This window comes from Mirounga leonina, unplaced genomic scaffold, assembly GCF_011800145.1.
Source record: "Mirounga leonina isolate KUSES-001 unplaced genomic scaffold, KU_Mleo_1.0 Mir_180, whole genome shotgun sequence".
In the NCBI taxonomy this organism is placed as follows: Eukaryota; Metazoa; Chordata; class Mammalia; order Carnivora; family Phocidae; genus Mirounga; species Mirounga leonina.
Genome location: NW_023270469.1, coordinates 12,477,818 through 12,498,711, shown reverse-complemented (window position 1 = coordinate 12,498,711; position 20,894 = coordinate 12,477,818). Strand labels below are relative to the sequence as shown.

General features: G+C 38.9%; 1 protein-coding gene across 1 annotated transcript in view; it reads right to left on the bottom strand.

The window, feature by feature from the left end:
- GLG1 (golgi glycoprotein 1) overlaps positions 1–20,894 on the bottom strand; it is a 159,867-nt gene that overhangs the window by 32,430 nt on the left and 106,543 nt on the right. The window contains exons 3-8 of the mRNA XM_035024785.1: positions 16,070–16,156; positions 11,700–11,915; positions 5,674–5,877; positions 4,736–4,807; positions 3,388–3,571; positions 540–754 (exon numbers count right to left, since the gene is read on the bottom strand). Of these exons, the coding sequence (XP_034880676.1) occupies positions 540–754; positions 3,388–3,571; positions 4,736–4,807; positions 5,674–5,877; positions 11,700–11,915; positions 16,070–16,156 (978 nt within the window). The remainder of the gene's footprint in view (positions 1–539; positions 755–3,387; positions 3,572–4,735; positions 4,808–5,673; positions 5,878–11,699; positions 11,916–16,069; positions 16,157–20,894) is intronic.

Genomic DNA, 20,894 nt, shown 5'->3' with positions numbered 1-20,894 from the left:
CTACTGTAACAAGACAGATGGTGTGATTTTGAAAATGACATGCTCTCTTGATCCTTCAGGCCAGGAATTCATGGTATGCTGCACATCAGTAATAAAAAGAAACTCTTAGAAAATTTCAATTCGTTACAGCTCTCTTTCAGCCTCAACTCAATCAAATCCATAGAGATAGGCAAATCCTCTTTTGGTAGAGGACGTTTTCTGTTTTACCATGACCTGGTTCACCTTGGTTCTGAGTTTAGAAATTCCATCTAGCAAGTTATCTTTCCTTTAAAAACTCTAGCAGACAATGCATTTGATCTATTTCTTTAAGTACAAAGCTCCATTTATTGTTTATGAATTCAAACTTCTGCTCTGTAATAAATTCCACGTTCTTACTAAGATATGCTTGAACAATATTCTGTGTCTGGTTCTTAGTACCCAATGTTCATGTGATGTCACAAATGATCCAGATGATAAAGGAAGCTGGGACAGTGTCAGGAAGAGGCTCCTCAGCTGATAGTATGTAACATTCAAAATGGCAGTAGAAAAGTTTTCCTTACCGCCTGCTGGCAGTTCATTCCGAGGTTCCCTTTTTCCCCACGAACTACTTTCATTAGACAATGCAGAGTTCGCCCTTTTCGATGTAATCCAGAACAGTGGTGTTCAATCTCCCCCCGACAGCTCAGGATGATCTCAGGGCTCAAAGAAAAGTCTTCCATCAACATGCGCCGGTAATCTAACATCTCCCCCTGGCACTCACTGCTTACTTGGCGCCCTAAGTTAGGATTTAAGTCACAACATTATGGATGGTGAGCATTACAATCAGATATCACCACATATAAAAGTACACGTTTTCCTCTAGAATATAATATACCAGTCATGCTATTATCTAGACTGAAAAGCTTAGAATACAGAAAGAGCTTTAAGAGTTTAAGACTTCAGAGACTAGGGTTTATCTGGACAGTGTTCTGCATTATATAGATTTTATACTACTAAACCAATAATGCAAATGCTGTACCAATGGAAGTCTTATCAATAAGATAATTATGGGGTAACAATGAAAGCCAAGAACAGTCCCTACTGGCCTACAGAGTTAAAGCCTGTGAAAAAGACCACATTTCAAATATTCACGATAGCCTCCCTAGCCTCCTTCCTTGAGCTAAAAATGCCAACTGGGAAAACCCAATAAATTTTTTTTTAAAGATTTTATTTATTTATTTGACAGAGAGAGACACAGCGAGAGAGGGAACACAACCAGGGGGAACGGGAGAGGGATAAGAAGGCTTCCCGTGGAACAGGGAGCCTGATGCGGGGCTCGGTCCCAGGACCCCAGGATCATGACCTGAGTCGAAGGCAGACGCTCAACAAATGAGTCACCCAGGTGCCCCAAGAAATTTTTTTAAAAAACAGCTTTACCGAGGTGTAATTAACATAAAATAGACTATATTTTTAAAGCATACAACTGGGGAAGTTTGACATATGTGTACGTTGTTGAAACCATCACCACAATCAAGATAGTGAAGATTTCCATTAACTCCAAGAGTTTCTCATGGTCCTTGAGAATCTCTCTCTCCCTTTCCACCCCACACCCCTCCCACATCAACCTATGATCTGCTTTCTGTGACTACAGATTAGTTTACCAGTTTCCACTTTTTAGAAGTTGATATAAACAGTCATACAGTATGCACTTTTTTGGTCTAACTTCTTTCACCCAGTGTAACTATTTTTAAATTCATCCATGTATCAACAATTCATTCCTTTTTATTGTCAAGTAATATGATTCCATTATGTGGATATACTACAATGTGCTTATCCCTTCAACTGTTGATGGACATTTGGGTCATTTCCAGTTTTGGGCTATTACAAATAAAGCTGTTATGAACATTCATGTATAAGAGTTTATATGCATATATGCTTTCATATCTCTTAGGTAAATATGGCTGGGTCATATGGTAGATGTATATTTAACTTTCAAGAAACTGGCAAACTATTTTCCAAAATGGTTGTACTATTTTAACTTCCCATCAGCAGTGTTCAATAGTCCAGTTCTTCCATACCCTTATCAACACTTAATACGGTCAGTCTTTTTAACATTAGCAATCTGTGTAACTTTTCTAAATTATCTGCACATAGCCTTTGGCCGTGTATTTACAGTCTTTCTTTTCTTGTTAATTTGCAGTTTAAGAACATTAACTCTTTTTTTTAAATACCCAAATTAGATGATATTATGTATACCATTTTACAATATTCTTTTACAAGTCAATAATCTCTACTTTTCCATTTTTGGACAATTTTATCTAATATCCAGACCATAATCAACATTCTCCAATTGTCTCCAAAATGTCCTTTGTTTGGTATTCAAGACCATGCACGGTCCCTGGGTGTTATTCCATTGCTTTCAAGCTTAGGAGTTTTTCCCACTATCCAGATATGAAAAAAAAAATTCATCAAAATTTGTTTTATTTAATGATTTTTTTCCACTTAACTTTTTAATCACTAGCCAATTGTCTCTGGGCATTTCATTTTTACAGCTTATAGCCAATATTAAGAAAGACAACCCTGATCTTCTATACAGCCGATCTTGGTTCTTTTGTCAGGGGTTGACTTTTGGACTCAAAAGTTTCTATTTAGTTTCCTAATATCATCAGTATTATTAAGAATAACAGTACCTATCACTTATTTAATGCTAAGTGCTATTCCAAATAACCTCATTCAATCCTCATAAGAATTCCTCACTATAAATATTATTTTTGTTTTATAGATAAGAAAAATGAGTTTGGGGAGAGATTAAGAAATGTAAACAATGGCCACCCAGCCAGTTAATTTGATGATACAGCCAGCCATTAATTTAAAGCCCTATCTCTCTGACCCAAAGCTCATATGTTAAATCATTATGCTACCCTGACTCTGCTAAAAATGTTGACTATGCATTTTAAAAAATTAAAATGAGTGGATTTGAGAAATATACCTTACTTAAAAAAAAAAAATGCGGCACCGGAGTGGCTCAGTCAGTTAAGTGTGTGCCTCCGGCTCAGGTTATGATCCCGGAGTCCCAGGATCAAGCCCCACCTTGGGTTTCCTGCTCAGCAGGGAGTCTGCTTCTCCCTCTGCTTCTCCCCCTGCTCCTCCTCTCTCTCTCGCGCTCACTCTCTTTCTCTCAAATAAAGAAATAAAAAAAACAAAACAAAACTGGAGATTGTTGAGCTAAGAGAAAGAGCCTTTAACAAGGCTTTGGGACACCAAGCCTTCAGTTCCTGGAATTATGCTTAAAGAAAGGTTCCCAAGTTGCAAGGCCCAGGTGCGCTCAAAAGAGCAAATGCAGGAGGAAAAGAACATCTATAGGTACAAGAGGCTTTAGAATATACATCCGAAAAGGACTGAAAAGGGTAAAAAGAAAGGAACTCTTACCTCTATGCACAGCTGACTCCAGACACATGAGAAGGTAGGAGAGCCTGGCTTCCCGGGACCGCGGAAGGTTTTCCACATTACACCGGTATTTCTTCAGGTCACTCTTACAGGATTTCGCCAACGAATAACTGACTTTGTAATCCTGGGCAATCAGCTTTTGGCGGGTCGTCAGTGCTTCTCGACACTGAATAAGGAGTGCAACAGAGTTGTAAGACTACTCAGGTGGTTCTGCTGTTCACAGGGGCCTCTAAGACCAGCAGAGGCTCGTGGCCAAGTATATGTCAACAACTCCAGCCGTCACCAAAACGCCTACCTTGAAATTCGTTTAGACTCGAACACAGTATGTGTCCGTGTGTTAGTGCTGTGTTAGTTTGTGCGAAACTAGTGTGGGAAGAGGTAAGGCTGAAGGGCTGGCAAAGGCCTGGGGTCCTACCCTGAGCGGCTGACGGCTGCTGCAATAGCACAGCTGCCGTCCTACGCCCCCGAGTCCTTGGTGGGCTCCGGTACAGCGGCCTGACCAAGTTCTCCTCCACAATGTCCCTCAAGCCAGGTTCAGCTGACATAACACCCTGTGTTATGCTGTGTTACAGCCTACAGGATTATTCAGTAGTAAATGATAGAAGCAACTGAAATGAAACATTTCTTCAGCTGCACAGGAAAGTAAATGGCAGGAGAGCACAACCGAGAGTAATTTTCTTTTTTAAAGATTTTTATTTATTCATTTATTTGAGACAGAGAGAATGAGAGAGACAGAGAGCACATGAGAAGGGGGAGGGTCAGAGGGAGAAGCAGGCTCCCTGCCGAGCAGGGAGCCCGATGCGGGACTCGATCCAGGGACTCCAGGATCATGACCTGAGCCGAAGGCAGTTGCTTAACCAACTGAGCCACCCAGGCGCCCGAGAGTAATTTTCTTTTTAAAAGTCATAAAAGATGCCTGCATTCATCCAGGGACAGAGGACTAATAGTACTGAGAATGCTTAATGAGACAACTACTGAAAAATTAAATAGGTCATTACCTGCAAAGCACACTGGTTTGGTTGGCCTAAGCTTCCTGAGTATGCAGGGCTGGCTTCAGTGTGACTATGATACACAATTCTCCAATTTTACTCCCCAGATTGATTCCCAATTGGCTTCCCAATGTCTAGATATCACAAAGCTTCATTTTCTTGGCTTAAGCAAAATATGCTTTGGTTCTCTAACTAAAAGCCAAGTGTCTTGCCTCTGAAAAGGGTAAGCTTTATCAGTCATTTATATTCTGATATGAATTTATAAGAATATTGTTTGAGAGGATTTAAAAAAACTTTAAAGAAATGAGTAAAATATTGGTTTGTTTCAAAGTAATACTTACCTTCTCACTCATGGATTCTTCAAACTTATGGTTAAAGAGGCATTTATACACTCTGCCTTCCCCAGCTTGCGTCTGTAAGATGGAACATACACACGATGATGAGGATGACGACAATTAGCTAAGTAGTTATGCTGGGCACTATCCACAATTTTACACAGAACTTTCTTTAAATCATTATAAATGTGAGCACCTTTGAACAAATGGCTCAGCCATTTATAACATTTAGTAGCCTTTGGAAGAAAACAGTGATCGCAGGAAAGATGAAAAAAATTTTCCCATGATGCTTGGCTATTGTCATTTGTTCCCAGATACACTGTTACTCAGGGAACCAAGAGAAGTGTCTGTGAGTCTTTTCTTACGACTTTATGTTGGAGTCAACAAAACTCATAATCAGTGGCTCTGATGGTTAAAGCTGCTAATTCAAAACAGCAGAGGGTGGGAGTATACACAAGTTACTCTCAGTTCTTTGTTGTAAGGATGGAGATAATTCTATTTAAAGTGTTAGCAAGTCTTCTGTAAGGTCTGCAGATAGTAATCAAGGATTTAGTTTTAAAAGTTAGCCACCTGCTGTTTTATTCATCTTAGCCAAAAACATAAAACATGTAATATGGCAGTTTTAGACATGGAATAGGTGTGATTAGGATTCCCTGGTAAAACAGGATTCCTGCATATAAATAACATAGACTTCCAAGAACTAAAATTGAAAAGTGAGATAAAGTAGAAAAAATAATGTGTGGAGACTGTCAGAAGCCTACTGTTAACTAGATGTTAAATCATCAAGGCTGAACATCTAACATCATTCTCTGTTTTCCTGGGAACAACTCCGCCTTCCATTTCACTGCCTTATCTACATGGGAGAGTGTGCTGGTTTATTTTATTTCGGACTAGAGTATTAGAAAATACTTCAAAGGAGAAGAACAGCTTCTGAGCTGACTTACGTTTTCACAAAAACGCTCCCGATCATCTCGGCAAGCAAAATATAAATGCCGGTCTAGATGAAAGTCATCTGAGGACAGCTCAGCTACCCGCAGAATGGCTTTCTTGCAGAGTTCAGAGACTTGAATCTTGGGATCTCTCTCTTCTGCTTCCTTCACCAGGCCCTTTTCCAAACATGATACCACCTCACCTTGTGAATGTGCATCCTAAAATAGCAAGGGTACTAATATTGTAAAACTCTCACCACAATGAGTTTTAAATAAACATCATTTGCTTAAAAAAAAAATAAAAACAAACCAAAAAAACCCCCTCAATTCAATATATAGTTGGCTTATTGACAGTCTGCTGAGAAATTAGGTGGGAACCAACCACACTGTGGAAGTTACAGAAAATGTCCTCAACGATCTTCTGTTAGAACAGAATACTTGCATGCTACAAATGGAAAGAGAGATCCTGGGAGATTTAAATATAGTTTAGTTAGCACTAGAAATAGAAACCTGAATTCTTTGTTTAAATGTCAGAAAAATTTTAAGAATTTACATCAGCCCAATGCTCTGATCATGGTTCGTATCAATACTGAATTAACACTGCAGAAATCTGTTTACTGACCTCAAAGGGTGAGAGGTATTTCCCCAATAATAACGCTTTTATTCATGTTAAAAAAAACAACCCCAAATCCACTGAGAAAAGATGTCACAGAGACCCTCTTTCTTCATTTTTCTACTCCATACTGTCCACAAAAACCCCAATATGTACAATTTGTATTGTAATACTCACTTTGATGTTTTGGATTTATCTTAATACGATTTAATGAGATTACCACCCTTTATACAAACTGAGTTTGAGAGCTTTCCTAAAACCATCCAATTATCTTTAATTGTACATTGTATCATCCCCGTAGCAACCACAAGCATTCATTCACTCAAAAGATGAGAAATTTCCCCTAAATATTTCTATTCAAGAGTCCCAATCTGCTATACCCAGAAGACATGCTTCAAAAACTTGAGAGGTATAACTATAAATACAGCAAACCAAAGCAGCAGAAGTACACGCTATCTCTTATTTACACACACACACAAAATCTTGTTATAGTAAAATACGGTGTCTATGAAATCATCTGTATGTAATAAAAAGATTCCTGAAACCAGGAAGGGAAACATCTGATTTTTTTTTTTTTTTAAGATTTTATTTATTTGTCAGAGAGCAAGCGAACAAGCACAAGCAGGGAGAGCGGCAGGCAGAGGGAGAAGCAGGCTCTCCGCTGAGCAAGGAGCCCGATGCGGGGCTCGATCCCAGGACTCTGGGATCATGACCTGAGCTGAAGGCAGACGCTTAACCGGCTGAGCCACACAGGAATCCCGGGAAACATCTACCTTAAGCAAAATTTCAACAATAACAAAAATTGTATACAGTTTTTTTCCTAAACTTTGTTGTAATGCAATTTGTTTAATAGCACATTCATTTCTAAGTATTTCCATGAAAACGTCCATGTTCTCTCCTATGATACCTGTGGAGAGGAGATAAAAGCTGTGGCATCTCTTGTGCAGAAGAGTAAACACAGGCCTAGAGGAGTTTATCAACTCGTCTTGGGTTGCAGAGAGTAAGGTGCCCAGCTAACAGTCCATCATTTATTTTTCTAGATCTTGGGGTTCTAGGACACTCTTAAAATTTGTATGTGGGTGTTATTTATTCTCCTGAGAAGGGTTCACAGCTTTCATTAAATTTTCAAAATTTTGCTGACCCAAAAAAGGTTAGGAAGAACACTCTCCTAGCAGATTCTCATACCTCCTCTTCTCTATCTGTACCTGAACCTTGAACACTAGTTGTATGATTCTAAATGCATAAAAACCTGAGAGGACCATAAAGGTTTTTTGGAGGGCAATTCTGAATTACATAAACAAACTCTGGGGCGCCTGGGTGGCTCCCTCAGTTAAGCGGCTGCCTTTGGCTCAGGTCATGATGCCAGGGTCCTGGGATCGAGCCCCGCATGGGGATCCTTGCTCAGAGGGAGCCTGCTTCTCCCTCTGCCTGCTCTGCCTGCCGCTCCCCCCTGCTTGCGCTCTCTCTCTGACAAATAAATAAAATCTTAAAAAAAAAAAGATACATAGACTTTGAGAGACAAGTGACAAAAAGATAAGGACAGAGAGAAGAGTCGACACAAACCTTAGAATTCCAGAATAAGGCTTATTTTTTCTTCCTAATTTAATGAGTGACACTCAAGTTTGTCTGACTATGGCCCACTTAGGCGAGGCCTACCCATTTCCATTTCCCAAAGGAAAAACAAACCTATGATAACAAACATTTCAATAGAAACATATCAGACACTTACTATTTACAGTATACAAGAGATTATTATAAACATGATCCTAGTTTATAAAACAACATCCTATACCAAAGTTTAGTAGTCCATGATAACTTACTTAGATGGCTGTTAGCAATAATATAAAAGGGGTTGAAAATAATAATATGATAGTCAATTCTTGATTTAGATTTAGCCTTTAGTCCTGGAATCACAGGGTAAAGAAATGATTTCCATGTAATGAGTCTAAGTGTTTCCCTGTATACTTAGGGTCTTTAACTGTTTTAATTGTACCACCAGTAAGATTATCTACTTAGGGCTATTATATTTCTTAACGGTTCCATTTGCTTCTTCTTGGATTTAAATAAAGGCAGCATCATCGTGGCTTGAGATCCCCTCAGGAATCTGAGATTTAATTATAATTACAGCAATTGTAGCACCACATATTGGTGCTGGGCCATATCATCATCTCCATTAGATGTTTTCATTCATCCTAACTTTAATTTTTTCAAATAACTGTATTTGAGGTAATCTTCTCAGTTTCCTCAAGTCTGAGCATTTTCAGTTCAGCCCATTTTAGTTATATAACTGAAATGTATACAAATATTTGACAAAGAATACTGTATGCTAATTACTGAATAAGAATGAAATCAAGGGAGGTAAACTACACACTAGCACACCATCTACAGGAAAATAAAATTACTTAGGGTTAAAAAAGGGTAAGTTAGGGGCGCCTGGGTGGCTCAGTCGGTTAAGCAGCTGCCTTCGGCTCAGGTCATGATCCCAGAGTCCTGGGATCGAGCCCCACGTTGGGCTCCCTGCTCAGTGGAGAGGCTGCTTCTCCCTCTCCCACTGCCTGCCTCTCTGCCTACTTGTGCTCCCTCTCTCTCTCTGTCAAATAAATAAAATCTTAAAAAAAAAAAAAGGGTAAGTTATTAATACATAGGCTTGACATAGGAATAACAAATGATCCTGTAAATGAACTTAAAATGGATTTCTACCATGGCGAGATAAATGTCTTAAAACTACTAACAGTCCTGATCAGTTTTTAGCAATTTGATAGGCAGTATCTTTTATTCCCCATAAACCTTGTCCTTTTTTCTTTTTAAGAAGAGAAAAATGACACTAATCTCAAAAAGGAAGAACTCAGTTTTCATCTCTGCTATAAACCACTCTCTAATTCGATGTTTTTTGTGTCTTCTGTGATCTTCCTCACTACACAGAGAAAAAGACTGACCAAATTATTCAAAGTAGGTGGTTAAAAGCAGGGAATGGTAAAATTATATTAACTATCAAGTGAAAAGTCTAAAAGTAGTAATAATGTGGCACACATCCACAATTAAGTTCCTGTACTGGATCGCACACTGTACTTTTTCTTCAGATGATGTAAATTATTTACACTTTTACGTTTGAAGATCTGTCCTTTCATTTTAACTATATTTATTTAGAAAAATTTTTATTAGGGGCGCCGGGGTGGCTCAGTCGGTTAAGCGGCCTTCGACTCAGGTCGTGATCCTGGAGTTCCGGGATCAAGTCCCGCATCGGGCTCCCTGCTCAGCAGGGAGTCTGCTTCTCCCTCTGACCCTCCCCCCTCTCATGTGCTCTCTCTCTCTCAAAAAAATAAAATCTTTAAAAAAAAAAAAAAATAGAAAAATTTTTATTAATATAGTCTTTGTTCTCAAATTTACATATATTAACATTTTGAAAGAAAATCAGTTTTGACATATGACTCTTCTACATTCATACAGAGGCAGGGTACAAACAGATGAACCATTACCCTGATCCTCTGACCTTTGGAGGAAGTCAGTTCAAAGGCAGTCACAGAGAGAGTCTGCAAGCTTCAGTGGCAGATTTGAAATCGACAAGCCAGAAGCTGATTCATTAATTTTTAGGATAATTTGCATATCTAAATAACTGGCCCCAGAGAAATGAACTATAGTTAGAAAAGGCAAGAAGGGCTGAGGACATGCCTCCCTCATTTTTAAACTTGGCTGTAGCACCAGAGTGGATTATATAGGAAGGAACATGCTTTTTGAAGAGTGCAAGCATGAATCTATCTTCTTGTACCCAAAATACAGAAAGCCCCAGGATAGGGGCCTGGTATAAACAGAAGTTCACCTAACCGGGAGGTAGAGCAAAAGATAAACATGACAAAAATGTGCGTTTTGATGGTCCATAGAAACATTTTTTTTGTTGTTATTTTACAAAGCTGGGCAAACAATCCTCATCATCCGGTTCTCCGGCTCTAGTGCTACTGTTTTCTGTGATTATTTCAGGCACTAAGATTTAATGACTCAAACACGCAGTTGAAAGCAGGTTTTATACTGACAATTCAGATTGCTAGTGGGAAGCTAACCAGCAATTATCTTGGTGTCAACAGGGAAAAACTACTATAAAAAGAGGTGAATTGTAATGGTCTACTCTACAGTGTAGACCACTAATCACAAATACGGAAAAGTGTCATCACTGATTCCTAAAAAAAAATGTGTCTGGAACACTTATGTGAAGCTTTTAAAAAGAGCGAGATATGGAATTGGACATGATCTCTAACACCCTAAATAAAGTCAGAAGAGCTTCCTGAATTATTAGGGTAGCTTAAGCTTTTGTGCCATTTTTAGAGTCTGCAGGGAAGGAAGAAATCTGCCTTCTTTATTAAAACTGGCCTTTCTTTAGCTGCCAAAAGCTCTATGCCAAGTTCACAGTGCTCTCAAGACTGACTCAGAGGTGCCCTGTGAAAGGGCCAGAGCCCTGTGCTGGTATGAAAGAAAGGGTATTTGGTGACAGGCAGACAATACCCAGCCCTAAAATCGTCATCTGAACTGGTGTGTGCAGTTCCAGCATTCCAACATCATGCCCCCCACCCTATGTCAGTGACAGAAGCCGGCAAACCATGGGGCAATGAACAAATAAGAGGACAAAGGGACAAAAAGGTTTTATTTCCCATCATATTTCCTAAAGAGCAGATTAATGAGCAGTGGCAACTAATAGCTGATGTCAGACATATGCCTCAGACCACCTCTCCCCCAGCATCTGTTACTTCTCAGGAGTTTATTTCATTTTGCTGCGCCAACAAATTCAGAATAAACCTGGCCAAACCTCCATTGTGAGCTTTTGGACAACAGACTCACAAGAACAAAAATAAGACCACACATAATTAAGAAAGAAGTCGTCAGCTAGGTAGTTATTTTCCTTCTTGTCTCTACTAAAACTAGTTCTTCCGAAATAAAGATATAGCAATAGATCACATTTATAGAGTAACTTTCTTCTCACAAGCCAGAAGTACCTTCACATATCTTAAACTTTTCTAATATTTAAATATCTTCTTTTATACCAGTGTGTTTACTAAGTAATTTTTTTATAGCAGCAATGAGGTATATGCAGAGAAAGGTTAGACAAGTTAAGGCTCTCCTACTCCAACTACTTTGCCCACAAGACAACAAAATGCTTTGCCAGGGAACGCTATAGGTAACAAGCAACTGGTTTAGTATTTTGAAGATGACACTTCTCTTGGCTGATATTGATTCTTCTGCTTTCCCAGACAGTACTGAAACACTACAAACAGATGAAATGTATTCACGGGTCAACTAGCCTTACATCTTGGGGCTGTCTGGACCTCCACTTTAAGGCCATCTCCAGCCCTAAATTTTTCCCATGCCAGTTATACAAAACTTTTCTTTCATCAAGTTCGTAGGACCCCTTTGGTGAAGCCGGTATAAATATAATAGATACCTTTTCTCCAAGCCGAATGCTGCCACATTTCAGAATGTTGATGTCATTTTTGCAGTCATCCATGAAGCCACAGATTAGACGGTAATCACTGAAAATGATGGCCGTCATCTTGGTGATATACTGGTGACACTGGTACTCAGTGATGTTGCCTCGGTGATCCACCAAGCAGGAAACCAAGTAACCTTTCCCAACTGGTTCATCAGCACATTCTTTAATCTGCTCCAAAGAAAGTGGCTGTTTTACACAAGTATTTTATTCTCCTACCAAACAACTTTTACAAAAGAGAATGTCTGGTATTTTCTTATTGACTTCCCATCTATATTTAGAAGAAAAAGAGGAACACTTACAAACACATTTGTTATAAAGAAAATAGTGTCATGCCTACTCAGATTGTTGTGGTGTCTAGGATATATCTGATTAATGTGTTTGGCAACAATTTTTAAAAATTTCAGCTTTACTGAAATATAATTTTAAAAAGCTTTTAACATCTACAGCTTTAGAATAGTTCTACTGAAAAGTCCCTTTATCCACGCAAAGAACGCAATGGACAGTGAGGAGATTAATCTAGGAAACAGTTCTGGAAAACAGGTGCAGAACTGAAGTCTAGTGGCATGTCCCAAGCCAAGCTACACAACAAATTATTATTGTTAGGTAAACCTAATGGCCAAAAGAAGGGAGGCGGGAAGGCATAATATTACTTCTTGACATGACATTAATATGCTCTGAATTAACTGTGGATTTGGACATGTGTTTTTGAACTTAGTAGAATCCCCAGCTTCACCACTGTGGTCTGGAACAGAAACATGTTTAAAACGATGCTCAGTGCAGTCTGGCAAGAAGTCTGAGAAGGGGAAGGCCACTGCAAATCTAATTGGTGCTTTAGACACATGTTCTAGTGGATCAAGCACAGAGCTATTCCACATGGTTTGTGTTCCTGCAAAGTGCATCCCAAACCACACGTGCTAATGAAGCAAGCTAGCCAAAAAATGCTGAAATTCAGACATAAAAAAGTAAAATCTACTTACTGGGTTGTAAGCTTGAATTATAAAACAGGGGAGGTTGTTTAGAAAAATCCTACTGCATTTGAAGAATTTAAAAACAAACAAAAATGGTAGTTTTGACAAGAGTAAGGGGCCCAAATGTAAATGTTTACTTTTAATATAAACAAGAAGAAATTTTTATTGGCTCTTTGAAACCAAGAGTGACCATTTTCTACTATCACACTACCTATCCTAAATACGTACAGAGGGCAAAACAAATATATTCTCCCTTTCCAAAAGGTGCTAGGTGAAGATATACTACACACTCATTATCTTCTAGCCCATGGGGTCTCTTCAAGTCTAACTCTTCTATCAAATTCAAGCATGTCAAACACTCAGTTCAAGACAGAAAATGGTGTTTACTTTTCAAGAAAGCAAACTTGAGAATTTAAGCAAATAGTCTCACTCTGGCTTCAAGAGGCAGCAGAGATCTTCTACAATCAAGATGAATGCAACTCTTTCAACTTAACCTTGAGCTTTTTTTTTTTTTTTTTGAGATGCCCAAAAAGAGGGTCATGAATTTACTTCCAGGAAAAGGCTTTTGTTTTGTTTTTGAGCAAAACAGAGTTAAGTTTCAAAAGTGAAAGGAGGAATAGCTACTTGAAAATTCTCAATTTTTGTAACTCAACCACGGAGAAAACCCCGTATAAGAACACAGAACTAGGGCGCCTGGGTGGCTCAGATGGTTAGGCATCTGCCTTCGGCTCAGGTCATGATCCAGGGTCCTGGGATCGAGCCCCACATCGGGCTCCTGGCTCAGCTGGGAGTCTGCTTCTTCCTCTCCCTCTGCCTCTCCCACTGCTCATGTGCTCTCTCTCTCCCTCTGTATCTCTGTCTCAAACGAATAAATAAAATCTTAAAAAAAAAAAAAAAAAAAAAAAGAACACAGAACTAGCGGCAGACGCCTGGGTTTTAAACCTTAGTGAAGTGCAAGTATTCATACAGCTCTTACACTGGGCAATCAATAGTTTACAAATCTGAAGAAAAACCAGGAGCACATTTTGAATTGGAGCCCCAATAAGAAAATAAATGTATATTTAGCTTTAATCACTTGAGATTTTACTGAAACACAGAGAGGTAGTACCTATTTGTATTTTAGTTTATCACCAATTAGGATAGGGTATAGTGTCTGAATTAAAAGTTTATGCTTTCCTCCAACCATTCTATTGGCTAGAAGCTTAATACAACAGAAGGAAAATTTCTATGATTAACAGCAAAAAACACCATTAAGTCATCAACATGTCCATGAATGGGAGTAAAGTCTGAAGTGGCTGGGGAGCAGATTCGTAAGATGCCATTGGAAAAGTGCTGTCGTCACTCTATTTTTGACATGAAGCAGTAGGAAAGCCACCAGTATTTGGCTCAACAACAGAGAGTAAATAAAAGTTTGGTTTGCAGTTTGCAGGTATTCTTGTGATGCTGTTTTTCTCCCTGCAAGTAGGATTGCAAGACAGAGGACTGGAAGGAGATGTAGAATAAAACATTTTGTTGGCAACTATGTTCTTCCTGATATTTAACTTCCCTGACTCCAGTATAATCTCCCTCTAGGGAGGGGTAAATTCCCATTTTTACTTGAAATCATTTACAACCTTTTGGGGTTACAAGAGGACCACCATTACATGAACATTATAAGAAAGAACATTATAACATTATAAGAACATTATAACATTATAAGAACATTATAAGAAAGCCAGTTATACACACATACATACATACATACATACATATATATCTATATCTATCTATATCTTGTATAAGCCAGTAAAGAGGGAAATTATTCTGATGAATCTGCATAGACTCTGAGCTAAATTTCCATATGGCAATCAAACTGGTATATACAGTTAACCATACAGCTGAAGGGAGTATGAGGTGCAGAATATTAAAGCTGAAGCCAATGTTTTCAAAGATATGCTATTCTATTCTGGAGCCCCAAAGTAAATATGAAGAAGGGTCACTGCTTTAAAAGAATAAAACATATCAGATCCAGTACTAGAAGGTCTGAGGAAGAAAACATGTTCTACAAGGTCCCATAATGATGTAAGTGAGGAACAACAGCCGAGGGCTTATCTGGTTGGGATAGTGTCCTCCTTAAGAGCTAAGAACGGGGTGCCTGGGTGGCTCAGTTGGTTAAGCAACTGCCTTCGGCTCAGGTCATGATCCTGGAGTCACAAGATCGAGTCCCATGTCGGGCTCCGTGCTCAGCAGGGAGTCTGCCTCTCTCTCTGACCCTCCCCCCTCTCATGCTCTCTATCTCATTCTCTCTCTCAAATAAATAAATAAATAAATAAATAAATAAATAAATAATCTTAAAAAAAAAAAAGAGCTAAGAACGTTGTCCTGAATTAAGTCATCAGTAGGGTAGTTTGAGGACAGATCTATGTGTTGTAAGATGTAGAATTATTAACTTTGAGGTAGAAAAACAGCAACTGTTCTTTGTGATTTTTATACTTTGGTATGCAGAAATCTCTGGCCTTTTGGATTTTTTTTTTTAAAGATTTTATTTATTTATTTGGGAGAGGGAGACAGAGGTAGCGAGAGAGAGAATGAGCGAGGAGGAGAGGGAGAAGCAGGCTCCCTGCTAAGCAGGGAGCCTGACGTGGGGATTGATCCCAGGACCCCGGGATCATGATCTGAGCTGACAGCAGCCGCTTAACCAAGTGAGTCACCCAGGCGCCTCCTTTTGGAATTTCTATCTCTGATTCTCAAAAATAAAATAAAATAAAAATTTCAAAACCACAATTTTCACTAGTGTTTTTTGTTGTTCACATTGAACCAAGATAATTGAAAATTTTCCCCAATTAACATCCACATGATGCTATACATTATCATTAATTATTTTTGTTTTTATACTCAACATCTATCTATAACAACATACACAATCCTGTCACAAATCTTTTTAATGCTAACTCCTATTACTTGAAGCATATGCCTCTGTGGTTCCATTGAACCAACTGTGTAACTCAGAAACATTTATAGACCTCCTGGGGAGACCATTCTGATAAGCTTCAGACATCAGCAGATTGCAAAAAGTATGAGCACAGCATTGATGACAGAAGCAGTTGTGTCCTCTGTTTGGGGACCAACAGAGCCTGATTTCCAATGTGTCTGAATCAACAGCATCCTACGATCAATGTAGGTGAATGTTTACAAAAAAGGAGGCTGGTTACACTCCCCGCTGCCTCGGCCTCTCTCTCAGCCAATACAGATGTGAATTCCAAGAAAAGTAAAGTAACTGAGTCAGTCATTCCTCCCTTAATGACTGGCCTGGTGAACAGATGTAATTTTCTCTTCTAAGCCATTAAATACCCACAAAATTCTTTCACAACCTACCTCTGATATGGTGGATTTGCAAACCTCTCTGGCCACAGATTCAAATTTGGGGTCTGTAGTTAGATTCAGCTTGTAATTCCACAACAACTACATACAAGAGAAAAATACAAACAAAAACTCCAGTTAGAATACGGAATTTTTCATCGATGGTTCCTGTAAGTGATAAAAGTCCATTATACAGAGTCAGATAAAACATATTCAGGTAATGAAAAGAAAAGTAAGATAAAAATGTCATTGTGTTTACAGATAAAAGGAAAAAAAATGAACAGACAAAATAAAGCACTACCATTCAGGCATACTTTTTTCTTTTTACACTTAAGGAAAATTATTTTTTTAACTCAAGAAAAAAATTACAATTAAAATTCCTGGTAAGGTTTTCAGAGAAAACATTAATAAGGTTGTACAAGCTAAATTCTATTAAATCAAAAAGTTTAACCCAGTAGCTCAGATTTGGTGGGTTTAGTTGCAGATTTCACAATCCACAGTGCTTCCACAGTCAGTTTTATGAAGGAGAGATGCCGAGGGCCTAGTTTGCAGGCGTATCTATCTTCACTCCTTTAAAACCCTTCTTCTTTGCCTTGACACATACACCATAAGGTCTACTTTACACAATTGTTTTTAACATGTTTTAAACTCCAAACTATCTAAAGCCATTACTATTTACGGATGAGCGCTGAGTATTACCGTCCCTTTTGCAGCTTTACTTAACAATTTTCAGTGTATGATTCAATTTCTGAAAAGTAGCACAAACGAGCCCTTATACTCAGCTCAGATGGAGAGACAGAGCAGGGACTTTGCATGATGCTGAACATGAAGAGACTGGGGGAGGGAGACGCAGTTCACAAGCCTTTCTGCTATACTCCAAGACAAACAATACAATCAATCACTCACTGATTCACTGAAACATCTGCTTAGCACTTACGATATACCACACACAGTCTGAACTCAAGGTCTTCATAGGCTATTAGAGGAAACAGAAAAACATGTTTGAATATGTACTGTACTAGGAACTGGGGAATAAAACAAAAGGAGAAAGACAAAGACTATATTATCCAGTGGTGGCTCTGGTCAATGGCAAGTAGTGTGAGTATTTGGTTAATGGCAATACAAGGTACCCCTGGACTGTGCTGGGGGGTTTGGTCAAGTAAAATGTAACATAGAAAGTGCTATCTAAGATGAAACCTGAAAGATGAGCAGTTAGCCACAGTAAAGGGGTAGGGAGAGGACTATTTTAGGTAAATGAAACAGCATGTGTGGAAGCTCACTGAAAGGGAAACGGCATCTTAGAGGAACTGAAAGTCCAATGGAAGACTGACTCTGAAAACCCTTGTAAGCTATGTCTGAACTTCAACCTGAGAGTAATGGGGAGTCACTGAAGGGAAAATAAGGGAGTGACATGACCAGATCTGCTTTTTAGAAGTAGAACAGAGGCTTATATAATGTGTTTTAGGAACAACACAGAAATAAGCACTTAATTCTGTACAGGAGGAAGCTTTTGTGAATAAATAAAATTTTGTGAAGGACGAGTTGTATTTCTTCTCCTCCTCCCTTAAAAAAAAAAGCCAGCAAAAAGCTCTAATCCCTCAACTATGATTAATAAGTGAGTTTTTAGAAAAAAGGAGTAGAATCTGTCCACCATCTATAACAAAAGCTCTACAAGGACGGACTTCTGCCTTGTTCAGTACAGTGTATGCCCAGTGCCTACAAGAATGAGTGATGGAACACATAGGCACCAACAAATATTTGTTAAATAGATGAACAAAAAAACAAACTTATACCATGATGAGTGACAAGTTCAACCAACAGGACATATGAGGCCAAACTGAGAATGGGGGTATAGGAGAAGCTTAGTTCTAACTGAAGGAATCTTGGGTCTCTTGGTTCCTCACAAGCAAAGATGAATCCAGTGACTCAAAAGACAAGGTTAGAATTTAGACAAACACATTTTACAAATATCTATGAATTAAGTAGTACTACTTGTGGTCATTACATTTTATATTTTATTTTTTAAAAGATTTTATTATTTATTTGAGAGAGAGAGAGAGCATGGGGGGGGGCAGGCAGAGGAAGAGGGAGAAGCAGACTCCCTGCTGAGTAGGGAGCCCAACACAGGGTGGGCTCAATCCCAGGATCTTGGGATCATGACCTGAGCCAAAGGCAGCCGTTTAACCAACTGAGACACCCAGGTGCCCCTAAATTTTATATTTTAAAATTAAAGCAACATTCTTCTTTTAAAAATAAGAACATTCTAGGTGCCTCATTAGCGCAGTAGGTAGCGCATCAGTCTCATAAAATTAAGAACATTCTGTGTGTACAAGATTAAAATATTTCCTCCTTACTGGGTGACTGTAGCTGACTCAGTGCCATTTCTTTCAAAGAAAGAAAGAGAGAGAAAGAGAGAAACAAGAAAGGACCAAAAAAATTGTCCTTAAGTGAAAAAAGAAAAAAGTATGCCTGAATGGTAGTGTTTTATTTTGTCTGGTAGCTCAAGGATTTAGAGTAAACAGCAACAAATGACAGAAAAATTACAAATCACAGAGTGCTTCCTTAATTTATCTAACACAAACTCAGATATCCTGTGATGGGCTAGAAATTGATTTTCTGTCAAAGCCATTTAGATAATCAATCACTTAGAGCTTCTGAAATGTCTTCAACTTTTAATTTGGAACATCTCCTTTTTCTTTTTCTTTTTTTTTTGAGATATAATTCATATCCTATAAAAGTCACCATTTTAAAGTGTCTAATTCAGTGGTTTTCAGTATATTCACACGATTGTACAAACCATCACCACTGTCTAATTTGAGGACATGCTCATCACCCCAAACAGAAACCCCATAGTCATTGTATCACTCCTCATCCTTCCTCCACCCATCCTTTGGCAACCATTAATCTACTTCCTGGTCTTTTATTTTTAATATGACCTAGTTATGCATTATTATTCTTTCAGGAATAGAATTAAAAAGGGAATTAAGCATAGGCTGCCACCAGTACCTTTTCCTCTAGAAAACATAAACACACATTACACCTGATTTTTGAGAGTTATGATTACTTGCATCATATTTGATACCTGTCCTCTCCTGAGTGGTTACAATCAACTAAGAAAAATACTGCAATTGGACACTAAGTGCTGTCAGTTAGCAAGATGTAGTCCAGCTTCAATTTTCTTAAACATAAGATGTTCACTTATGAATCCATCCACCTACCCATCTCCCTCTCCTAGACACATACTGAGTAACTACTATAACCTGGAATCAATCCTGCTAGATGACAAATTTAAGGGTGAAGAAAAAAAAAAGCCACTGTCTCAGCATTCAAGGAGCTCAACCACAGGAGGCAAAAGACGGAAAGAGTCAGACTGGGAAGCAAATAAGCAATGAAAATACAGTGTCATAAATGTGATACAGATGCATACATGTTATGGGAATACAAAGGAAGAACACAGCTTAGTGAATGTGGAGGAGGGATAGGTGGGGGTGGTAGTGGTCAAGTTAGACTGGGCTCAATTCCCAGGAATAAGAAGGATTTGTCAGGTGAACTGAGGGAGACTGGGGTTCCGGGAATACAAAGCTAAAAAGGACAAAAAGAGTAATTATAGCTTCTAGAGACACCCATAGCTCAGGATGGCTGGGTTGAGGTATGAAAGATGGGGCTGGGGGGTTGCAGGCAGGGATCAGATCACATCGAGTATCAGAGCTCACGGTTAAAGAATGTGTATTTTATCTTATAGCTAATGAACAATTTTAACCAGAGAACTCAAAAGGTCAACTTTGGTCATAGTGCAGAGAAGGGCTAGACTAAGGGAGGTTAGCAGACCAGTTAAAGGCACGGTGGGAGAAGATGGGATGTATCTGAAAAAATCAGGATAGTGACAAGTTTTGGGTGTGGAGGGTGAAGGAAAAATCTTCCTTCATAGTCAAGCTCCTTGAAAGTCCCTATAGCTCATTTTATCCACTTACTCTTCCATTCATCTTTAAAAAAAAATTTTTTTAAGATGTGTAAGACTGTTGAATCACAGACCTGTACCTCTGAAACAAATAATACATTATATGTTAAAAAAAAAAAAAAAGAAGAAGATAGCAGGAGGGGAAGAATGAAGGGGGGAAAATCAGAGGGGGAGACAAACCATAAGAGACTATGGACTCTGAAAAACAAACTGAGGGGGGTGGGGGGATGGGTTGGCCTGGTGGTGGGTATTAAGGAGGGCACATTCTGCATGGAGCACTGGGTGTTATGCGCAAACAATGAATCATGGAACACTACATCAAAAACTAATGATGTAATGTATGGTGATTAACCTAACATAGTAATAAAAAAAAAAAGATTTTATTTATTTGACAGAGAGAGACAGCGAGAGTGGAAACACAAGCAGGAAGAGTGGGAGAGGGAGAAGCAGGCTTCCCGCGGAGCAGGGAGCCCAATGTGGGGCTCGATAGCAGGACCCTGAGATCATGACCTGAGCCAAAGGCAGACGCTTAACTGACTGAGCCACCCAGGCGCCCCCCCATCTTAAAATTTTTAAATGAAAGCTGTTCAATCAAATAGTTCTATAAAGGTAGGTAAAAAATCAAAGCAGTTCCCTGACAAGTCGCTTTCTGAAGTCCTACTAGCTCCCCCAGAGACAAATACTTTAAATTCCTTTGGCTTTTTCTTAGGGTAATTAACTCTACACTTTTTTTTTAAGGATTTTATTTATTTGAGAGAAAGAGAGAGAGAGAGCATGCACATGAACGTGCGCGAGGAGAGAGGGAGATGCAGACTCCCTGCTGAGCAGGGAGCCTGATGCGGGACTCAATCCCAGGACCCTGGGATCATGACCTGAGCTGAA